Source organism: Psammomys obesus, unplaced genomic scaffold, assembly GCF_907164565.1.
Source record: "Psammomys obesus unplaced genomic scaffold, mPsaObe1.curated_primary_1811, whole genome shotgun sequence".
NCBI lineage: Eukaryota > Metazoa > Chordata > Mammalia > Rodentia > Muridae > Psammomys > Psammomys obesus.
In genome coordinates this window covers 2,626,674-2,636,878 of record NW_026592509.1, presented here as the reverse complement: position 1 = coordinate 2,636,878, position 10,205 = coordinate 2,626,674, and the positions used below count along the sequence as shown (strand labels likewise).

Genomic DNA, 10,205 nt, shown 5'->3' with positions numbered 1-10,205 from the left:
TCTCTCTCTCTCTCTCTCTCTCTCTCTCTCTCTCTCTCTCTCTCTCTCCAGCTCTCCTTTTTCCTGGAGAATATAGACTACAACCCAGGTTGATGTGTTTCAAACTCCGGGGCTCCCCCTGGTGGTAAGATAATTTGGGGTGACGGTGTTTGAGCAGATGTGATAAATAGAAAGGCATGGGTATTTTTCTGTGAGCATCTACTCTGACTGTACAGGGAATGCTTTTGCACTGGGAAGGTCTATTGTCTTTTTTTCCCTCTTTTGATAGGAAGCTACAGAGATAGCCAGGTTTCCACAGGTAGCTGTGATCCCAGCATTCAGGAAGTAGAAACAAGGGGATGGCAAGTTTGAGGCTAGCCTAGCTACAAAACAAGATCCTGTCTCCACAATCTGGATGTGGCTCAGTGGTAGATCACTTGTCTAGGGTGTGCACGACCCTGGATCCCATTGCTCTGGGGTCTGCTTAAATCCAACACCACTCAAACACCAGGTCTATGAGGATGACAACAATTGACTTTAGTCAAGCACTAATCAGGGCCTCAGAACAGACTCGGGAGCTGAACTGTGACCCTGGAGGGACACTGTACAGCATATTTAGAGAATGAAACCATGAAGCAAAGGGGAGCAGGGTGGGCTGTAGCTCTGTGCTACATTTTAACATTGGGGGTTGATCAAGGGAGTTTCCATCAATCAGGACAGGAGTAGGTCCCTGGGTCTGGGAACATGAACTTGTTTGATCCTTCTATCAAGATGGAGAAGTTGTCCTTGAGAAGTCTGCACTCAGACAACTGTCTCCTTACAACAGATGCTGTCCAGCTATTGGGAAGTCCTCAGTTTCCCTAGGGCCTGAGTCCTTACACTTAGTTTCCCCCTATGATTAAATGGAGTTTGAAAACGAAATGGTAGTACTTAGAATAACTTTTGTTTGCTCATTCCCAACATCATCCCTGGCATCAAGGGAAAAAAAAGTACAATGAAGAATGTGCTGTTCTTCCTCAGTAGTAAGGACCTCATCTAGATGAAAGTCCACAGAAAAGAGGTTTTAGAGTCTACCTCCATCGGCTTTTCCTCCAGTTAAGGGTGACCCCATGAGATACAGGCAGAAGTGCTGTGAGCCACTCAGAGAGTGTCCTTCACTCAAGGGATTCTTCCTAAGACCTCCCACTTCCTGTTCTCTGACCCCTGGACACATTGACAGAACTTCAGCTGCCATCTTGGTTCAGGAGGCGGGAGACAGGAGCATCACAGAGTAACAATGTAACTGTGTAACGTAGTAACTCAGGAGCCTGGGAAGTTGTCAAGTTCACCTAAGAGTTCCCGCCGCTTTACAGAGAGAGGCAATACTGTTTGCTCTTTATTCTTTCCAGGCAAGGTTCACCCGTGCTTTTTTTTTTTTTTTTTTTTTGAGTGATTTTTAAGATTTTTTTATTTCCAATAATTTGTTTGTGTGGGTGTTGGGGTGTGTGCGCAGGTGCCCATGTAGTGAGGAGGAGGGCATTAGAGCTCCTGGTGCCAGGGTACAGTTGTAAGGAGGTTCTGGGAACCAAACCTCTGGAGTCCTCTGCAAGAGCAGTACTCTCTCTTCACTGCTGAGCTATCTTTCCAGCGCACGCACACGCGCGCATACACACACACACACACACACACACACACACACCCTTGAAGGTTTGTTTGTTTGTTTGTTAATGTGTATTTATGTGCACTTTATGCATGCAGAAGCCCACAGGGGGCAGAAGAGGGTATCTCGTCTCCTGGAACTGCAGTTGCAGGCAATTGTGGTCTGCCATGTTGGTTCTGGGAACCAAATCTGGGCCCTATGGAAGAGCAGCAAGTGCTCTTAATTGCAGAGCCGTCTTTCCAGCCCTGTGACATTTAACATGTCAACTTAATGTTGTGGGCATGCCTAGCAGTGTATCTCTGAGGGTGTGTCCAGGTCGTTAGATCATGACAGCTCCGATGTAAACAATGGGCTTATCTTATTATAGGAAGGTAGTAAAAAGCAACAGGTAAGTCCCAGCTGGGGCACCACGGGTCTGGGTGCTGGCTACTTTTGTCAGTTTGACACAAATCAAGACATATTTGGAAAGAGGAACCTCCATTAAGAAAATGCCTCTGTCAGGTTGCCTTTAAGCAAATCTGTAGGACATGTTTTTAAACTAGTAATTGATATGGGAAGTCCCAGCTCACTGTGGGTGATACCACTTCTGGGTAAAAGGTCTTGGGCTGTATAAGAAAGCAGGCCAAGTAAGCCATGAGAAGCAAGCTAGCCAGAAGCATTTCTTCATGGTCTCTGCTTCAGTTCCTGCCTCCAAGTTTCTGCCCTGACTTCCCTCCGTGTTGTTGCTGGTATTGTGGATTGTTGTCGGCTGTGTCTCTCGTGTGTATGGCTATGGCTTCATGAAGTTTTGCTTGAGTGGGCTAGTACAGGTCTTTAAAAATGGTCTGATGAAGAACATGAGGGAGTGTGACATGGGGAATTACGCTGTGGAGAGAAAAAGCGTAGCCAGAAACAGAGACGACACAATCAAAAGATTGCTCACAGTCCTGAACATGAAAACTAGATAAAATGGGAAGGAGACATACAATCTTTCACCCTCAAGATGGTTCAGCAGGTAAAAATGCTTGCCACCAAGCCTGATGACCCGAGTTTAATACCTAGAACCCGTCTATTCCTGGATATCCTCTAACCAATACACACATCATGACACACACACACTCTCTTTAAACAAACAAACAAACACACACAAATAAATGATATGTTTAAAAACATAAAGGCATGCAGAAGGCCCTCTCTCTCTCTTTCTCTCTCTCTCTCTCCCTCCCTCTCTCTCTCTCATACACACACACACAAATGCTCTGTGTGGTTGAGACTATAGCTCAGTGGTGGAGCATTTGCCTAGCATGAGCATCCAAGGTCCTGTACTGGAAAAAAAAAATTTAAACAGCCAACACATGTATGATGCTCTTGCCTTTGTAACTGCTTTTCTGTGTTTTCCAGTTTCTGAAAACTAGTAAGAAGCTGCTGTTGTTTGTATCACAAGCAGAAAAAATATCAAGAGCTACAGCAGTAAGTGAATGCTGAAGGACAACATAGAGCCATAAAGATAAGAGGTGCTGCTGTAGGCCCACCTCACTGGCAGGCAAGCCCATCCTAGGAGGAGCCACCTTGGAGTGGGGAGGCCAGGCCTGGGATGTTGCACTGGAACCTGCTTGAACTCTGGAGGATCCAAGAAGCTCGTGGACATTTCCAGGCCTAGCTGTACCCCTGGAGGCAGCTCACCCTCATAGGTAAGAGAAGAATCTGCTTTCTGAGGCTGAAGTGAGAGCAGCCAAGCGCTTAGCTAGGAAGGGGCAGGAAGACCTCTTGAGGCATAAACCAGAAGCCCTATGATGCAGGAAGAGAACTGGAGATAGGACCCTCACCAGAACTGGTGATCACACACATCTGGGTATATCTCACCCACAGAGCCACAGGTAGATGAGACACCCTGACTCAGACATAAGCATACACACAGCCACAGCAGGAGCCACAGGTGGGTGGAGCTTTCAGGTATATCTATCTGTGACATGGACTGGTGAACTTGGACCCTACCTCCCTGCAGAGACTCCTTGTTCCCCGGGGTTCGCTCACCTTCTGGATTCCAGTCTGTGTCCCTTTCTAATCCCCTCTTTCTCCAGGATCCTTTACACCCCCTGAGAGGCACAGCTACTGTGATTTGCTAGGAGACACAGATACCAGTCTTGAATATGTCAGTGTTCACCCCGAAGTATGGGATGGACTCTTAGGCACCTTCCTCTCCCCCGCAGCCAAACTTAGGGCATTTCAGAGTAAGGGGTCTAAGGTGGTAGCAGCTCCTTCCCCATCCACTCTCACTTCAGCGCATTCAGATCTGCAATCAAAATTGTGTCAGTCTCAGAAAGACTTCCCTGCATTTATCCCCGAGATGGTCAGGAGAGCTAAATGCCCAGGGCTTAATGGCACAGCCATGCCCTGTCTGCCTAGAGCTCACAGGTCTGCCCTCAAACCAAAAATCTACATGGTCAAGGCTTGGGCAAGGGGATGCTAGGAAGCCCAGCAGGGTCACTTGGCCCAGGCTGGTCAGGAGACATCGGTGCTAAGGAGAAAGGAGAAGTGAGTACAAAGGGACGTTGCAGATGGTGAGAGTGGGCAGAGATCTGTGTGTCAGGAATGGGGAAAAGCACAGAAGGTTATTTAACAGAGGAGAGAAGGGTCACATCTTGGGTTTTATTACAGTCCACAAGGCTGTCACGTGAAGGATGGATTGGAGGGTGAGTGGATGAGCTGAGAAAGGACAAGGAAAGAATATATAAGGACCAAGGAGGAAAGTCTTAAAGATTTATTTTATTTTATGTATATATGTGTTCACAAGTGTATGTGTGTTTGCCACATGTATGCAGGTATCCGTGGAGGCCAGAAAAAGGCATCAGAGACCCTGGAGCTGGAATTACAGTCATTCTAAGCCACCCATTATCACTGCTGGGAGCCAAAACCAGGTTCTCTGTAAGAGCACCAAGTGCTCCTAACCACTGAGCCAACTCTAGACCCAGATGAACTGAGAACTCTTAACTCATAGTATTAGTTCCTTGGGAGTCACTGTGACAATTTCTGACAGGAACAGAGGAGGGAAGATTTATTGGCTCATGTCTCAGTCCAGCGCACGGGGGGGGGGGGGGGGGGGGTTTAGGGGCTCTTGCCGCGGGCCGGGGGGGGGGGGGGGGGGGGAGCCGTTGTCAAACAGTTCAGCTCATGGCAGCAGCGGCACGGTGTGGTGGAGGCTGTTTACACCATAGTGTACACCAGCAGCACAGAGCAGGGCTGGAGCCAGGGGCTGGGAATGAGCTCTTACCCTTAGGAACTACTTCCACCACCTAGACCTCATCCCCAAAGGCCACAGCCTCCCAGAATAGTGCCACCACCTGGGACCAAGTGTTCAAAATCTGAGCCTATGGGAGACATTGCAGATTCAAATTCTGACTATTACAGAATTGAAAAAATAATAACCTTGGTCTCTCTCTCTCTCTCCCCTTTCTTCCTCTCCCTTCCCCTCCCTATTCCCCTTCCCCTTTCTCCTTCCTCCTCTTCCTCTTCCTTCCCTCTCTCTGTTTTCCTCAGCCAGTTTGCTGACTTGTGGGATCTGCCAGGGGTCTGCCTAGATCTTCATCAGCCCAGACTCACTCACAGGAGCTGAGTAGTACCAACCATTCTGATCCTAGAAAATGTCCCGGAAAAAGTCCTGGCGTTCAGCTGGTACCGGGCATGGACAACAGTACAGGAAACATGATTTTCAGCTATAAACCCCTTCATACTTGACACCCCCCGACCCTTGTACAGTGGTCGTGAGAACGTGACTGGAATGATTAGCCTGGCGACAAGGAGGTCGGTGTTAAATGACACAGGATGCTAGACTGCTGAGGTGGACACTAGCAACAGGACCCAAAGAGCAACTGGCTGGCTCGAGATTCTAAGCGAGTTGGCAAGGTAGCCACTTTCTCCAACAGTAAACGTGGAGCTTTTCCTAAGGGTTCTGAGAGTGAGGTCCTGGGAGGGGATATTGCCCAGCGTCTCCATTGCCTGAAAGTGACACTGGAGCCCAGGAAGGTGTTTCTCTAGCTTTTTCTCAGAGTGCATCACTCGGCGCTTCCAAGCACTCGTCAGTGGCGGAAGAGAGTATTTATTTTTCTGCTGTTGTGTAACATCCACACTTTAGAGCAGCGGTTCTCAACCTCCCTGCTATTGCAAACTGTTAATACAGTTGCTCATTTTGTGGTGATCCCAACCATAAAATCATTTCATTGCTACTTCATAACTGTAATTTTGCTATGGTTATGAATCATAATGTAAATGTTTGATATGCAGGATATCTGATATGTGACCCCTTCCCTCCCGCCAGAAGAGTCCTGACCCACAGGTTGAGAACCACTGTTTAGAGGCTTAAAAAAAAAAAAAACAACCCAATTACTTAATTTTATTTATTTATTTTTTAGTACTGAGGATTGAACCTAGAGCTTTCTATATGCTAGGCAAGCACTCTACCACTGAGCTACACCCTGGCCCCTCACTGGGGGATTCTAGGCAGCGGCTGTGCCACTGAGCTGTATCCCTAGCTGGGACTTAGTATGCTGTTCGAGTTGGCATAGAACTTTCAATTCTCCTGCCTCTGCCTCCTGAGAGCTGGGACCACAGCTTGACTTCTGTGGGCTGGAAGTTTAGGCATTGTCCTAGCTGAGTCCCCTGCCTCTCACAAGGGGCAGGTAGAGACTGTTCTCATGTGGAGACATACCAAGGGAAGACTCTCCTCCTAGTCTTCTCCTGGCTTGAGAAAGAAGTTACCTCCTGGTGTCTGTATGACCACAGACCTAGCTATCACTGTATTGTATTTTTGTTGCCGTGTCTGTAGGACCAGGTATTTTGTAGCTCACTATGGCAATCTCTTCCATGATAGTGATGGTCACTCCAGGCCCAGAGAAAGTAGCATGGCTGCCTTGGAGATCCATCAGCTGCAAACGGCTCCCGCTGGTGCCCTAGTACCCGGGGGAAAATGTGGTTTTCTGAAGACGGGAAGTCCCCTGCTTGTTCCTGAGACTGTGCATTGTGACCTTGAGCCAGATCTTTTCTCAGTGAGGAACTGTGTTCCCCAGCTGGTCCATCTGTAGAAAGGGGAAATATCTGCCATTGGTTTTCTGTGCGTTTGGAGAGAATTTGGTAAATCAAATGAAACTCAGAGAGGGGATCTAATTATTATGAGTAGCCCCAAAGCCACCTGTTCCAGCTCCTCAGATGAGGGTGCTGGGCACCCCCAAACAGCTATTGGGGAGCGAAATTGGAGAGATGGCTCAGTAAGTAAAGCACTTGCCAAGAAAGCATGAAGTTTGAATGCTGGGCGTGGTGATGGACACCTGCAATCCCGCACTCCCCCTGAGTCCAGGGACGCTCATGGGCTGGCCAGCCTGGGGACACAGAGGTGAGCAAATGGCCCTGCCTCAAGCAAGGTGGAAGGTGAGGACTGATCCTCCAGGTTGTCCTCAGCTTTCCACACACGCCCAGCAGCATGCGTGTGTCAGGGCCCTCACCCAAAAACACACGTCCCATATACAGCACACAGGCACACAGAGGAAAAAAGAACAGCGATTAGGCCATCTATTCATGAGCAAGAACTTCCTGTCACTGCAGCTGAGGCACGGAATGGCTCAGGCCCTGCCCAGGGCTGCGCAGCCTGCTCCCCACCCCTCCCTCTTCTGCCCCTCTCAGTTCTGGGGCTTCTCTTTTGCCTTATCGTAGAGCTCTTGATATCTCTCTAACGGACCACATCTTCAACATGCCCCAAAGCTTGAAGAAGCATCTCAGAGAACATGATGCTCCCCAGTCTGTCCTGGGAGCAAATGGGCAGTTACCAGTGTACTGTGCTGGACATGGAGGCCCAGCTGGCCTTCTCCAAGGAAGTCGCCATCAGCCACCAAGCTCTCCAAACTTTCCCTCCCATACGTTTTTGTCTAGGCAGTGCCTGTGTCAGGAGGCCCCTCTTTAGCTTCACCCCACTTACAACTTCTGACATAAAGGACTGACATCGGCACAGGACAACCTAGATCCAAGTCCTCAGCACAAAGGAGATTTATTTGCCTCAAAGGGACAAAAAGCTGGGGAATAAGAGACATCGATAAAACGGGCATGGTGGTGCATGCCTGTACTCCCAGCACTCAGGGAGGCAGAGGCAGACAGATCTCTATGAGTTCAAAGCCAACCTGGTCTACAAATTGAGTCCAGGACAGCTAAGGCTACACAAAGTCCTGTCGAAGAAGAAGAAGAAGAAGAAGAAGAAGAAGAAGAAGAAGAAGAAGAAGAGAAAAAGAGAGAGAAACAAAGTCAGTAGACAGAAGATGAGGAAGAAGGGAAAAGAAACAAGGGGGGGGGTAAAGGGATATTTTTCCCTGAGGGGGACAAAGGACTGCCTCTTGGTAGAGGGGAGACAGATGTGGCCCATAGGCAAATAGCAGTTCATAAAGGAAAAAGAAGGAATACTGTGTTAGGATGAGGTGTTTAATTTTAATTGAGCGTGTTAGCTAGGTGAACCAAAGGTACTTTTGATTGCTGGACTTCAATACTTTGATATCTGGACCTGGGTAGTCAGCCTCAGGAAGAGAAAGTGTTCAAGGGAATAGACCCTGGCAGCTAGCTTTAGGAATGTAATCTAACAGTTTAACAAGGCAGACAGAATGGAGAAAGAGCAAGGCCTACCTGAGCCCTGTTCACCCTACTCAGGCCTGCTAGAGCCCTTCAGTGACACCCTCCTCATCCTCTAAGGACCCGTCACTCTATCTATCATCCATAGACCCCTGTCATGGAGTCATAGCAAATTCCACCAGAGACAAGACTGGCCAGCATTTACTTTCTATGTGCCAGCCACAGTCTTCTGGCACAGAGAGTGATTCAATACCATCACCTCTGTCGAGCAGGTGAAGAAACCCAGCCCTGGGGAGTTGAGTACATGACCCAAGACTCCACAGCTGATGGGAAAGTGGAGAGATTCCTTTACAAGGGACTCTGACCCCACAGCCTGTGCCCTCGCTGTGTGTTTACATGGTACCTCCCAGAGGAGAAAGTGGGAAGATGGGTGAAAGTCCAGACACCGCAAGAATAGATGTTTCCTGTGGTTTTAAAATCAGGAACTTGGAGCAACTTTGCCAATGAGGAAAGCACCCCTTTCTCCCTAGCAGCCACACAGCCGTTTGCCACAAGAAGAGAAATTGGCATGATCAGGGAGAGCCAAGGAAAAGGCAGTAAGCAGTGAGGACTCAGGCTGAGGGCGTGGCTCAGTAAAGTGCTTGCTGAGCAAGCCAGGAATTAGCAATCCTCATGTCCTATGCTTCAGTTCCTGCCTCCAGGTTTCTGCTTGAGATCCTCTCCTACCTTCCCTTCATGGTAGACTATAAGATAAAATAAACCCTTTCCTCTCCATATTGCTTTGGTCATGGCCTTCCATCACAGCAATGGAAACTCTTGCAAAGACAGTGAAGAGATGAGTTGGTAGTGGTGATGGCTGGTGATAATGCAGACAACGGTGATAGTGTCAGTCAGCTTTCTGCTACTGTATCAGAATACCTGAGTCAATTAACATAAAAACGAAGATATATCTTGTATCACAGTCTCAGAACTTTCAGTTCATGATCAGTTGTTTGCGTTGCTACTGGACCTGTGTCAAAGCAAGACATTTTGGCTCCTCACCTTGTGATGAACAGATAGCAAGGAGGGGGGAAAGGGCCGAGCTTCCAATTCTCCCTTCAATGGTACCCCCTCCAACAATCTATCCTATTTTCACTAGGTCCTACATTTTAAGGGTTTCACAAATCTCAGTCCTTTAGGGACTAAACTTTTAATACATAGTCCTATAGGGAACATTCTAGATCCAATACACAGCAGGGATTGCGGTGCTAAAGGTGTGACTACTAAAGACGGTGGTGGTGGTGGTGACATTGATGTGCTGGCAGTACTCTAAGAAAGCTGGCTGGGTGAAAGCCGGTCTGTGGAGCCAGGGGGCGGCACCCTCCATGATCTCTGCTGTGCTTCTTGGCTTGTAAGTTTCTCAGTTGGATGTCGTGCCGTGTGGCATGGCAAGCAGGCCTGCCTTCAGGCTCCTGCCCTGATTTCCTTCAGCCGTGAACTGTGGCCTGGCACTGTTAAGTGAAACAAGCCCTCTCTGCTCCTACATTGTTTTGGTCTGGGTGTTTTATCATGGCAGGAGAAGTGAACCTAGAACAGGTGGGTTACGAAAATCATTTTTCTGACATTAAAATAAATTAATATTAAAAAGTATGGGTGGGAGTGTTAGGAACTCTGGGCATGGGCGTTCCTCTCTTCCACAAGCGTGTGTGTATGGAAGGAACTGGGCCCCTTTTTCTATTTTTTTTCCAAGGACTTTAAGATCACACGATGTGATTTCTTTCCACAGGAGAAACCAGGCATAAGTGTCCATGACAGACCTAGAGGACAACCCAACCAGGCAAGGAGGTGAGGGAGGGAGACAAGAGAGCATGAGTCTCCTAAGGGGACCAGCTGAACTGGGCCAGCACAAAGTGTGTCTAGAACATTCTGGGGAGGCAACCATCTCAGTCTCCGTGGACTGAAGAAATCTAGGCTTCCAGATGGATTGGAAGATTCTCTGTGGGGCCTGGACAAGGGATGACATCAC

At 48.3% G+C, this 10,205-nt stretch overlaps 1 protein-coding gene across 1 annotated transcript in view; it reads left to right on the top strand.

The window, feature by feature from the left end:
* The window catches only part of Ceacam18 (CEA cell adhesion molecule 18), an 18,768-nt gene extending 11,184 nt beyond the window's left edge, over window positions 1-7,584 (top strand). Inside the window, 7 exon segments of the mRNA XM_055613467.1 lie at window positions 3,224-3,259; window positions 3,262-3,288; window positions 5,135-5,215; window positions 5,218-5,271; window positions 5,274-5,335; window positions 5,337-5,500; window positions 7,356-7,584. Coding sequence (XP_055469442.1) covers window positions 3,224-3,259; window positions 3,262-3,288; window positions 5,135-5,215; window positions 5,218-5,271; window positions 5,274-5,335; window positions 5,337-5,500; window positions 7,356-7,584 — 653 coding nt within the window.
* Window positions 7,585-10,205: the final 2,621 nt, after the last annotated feature.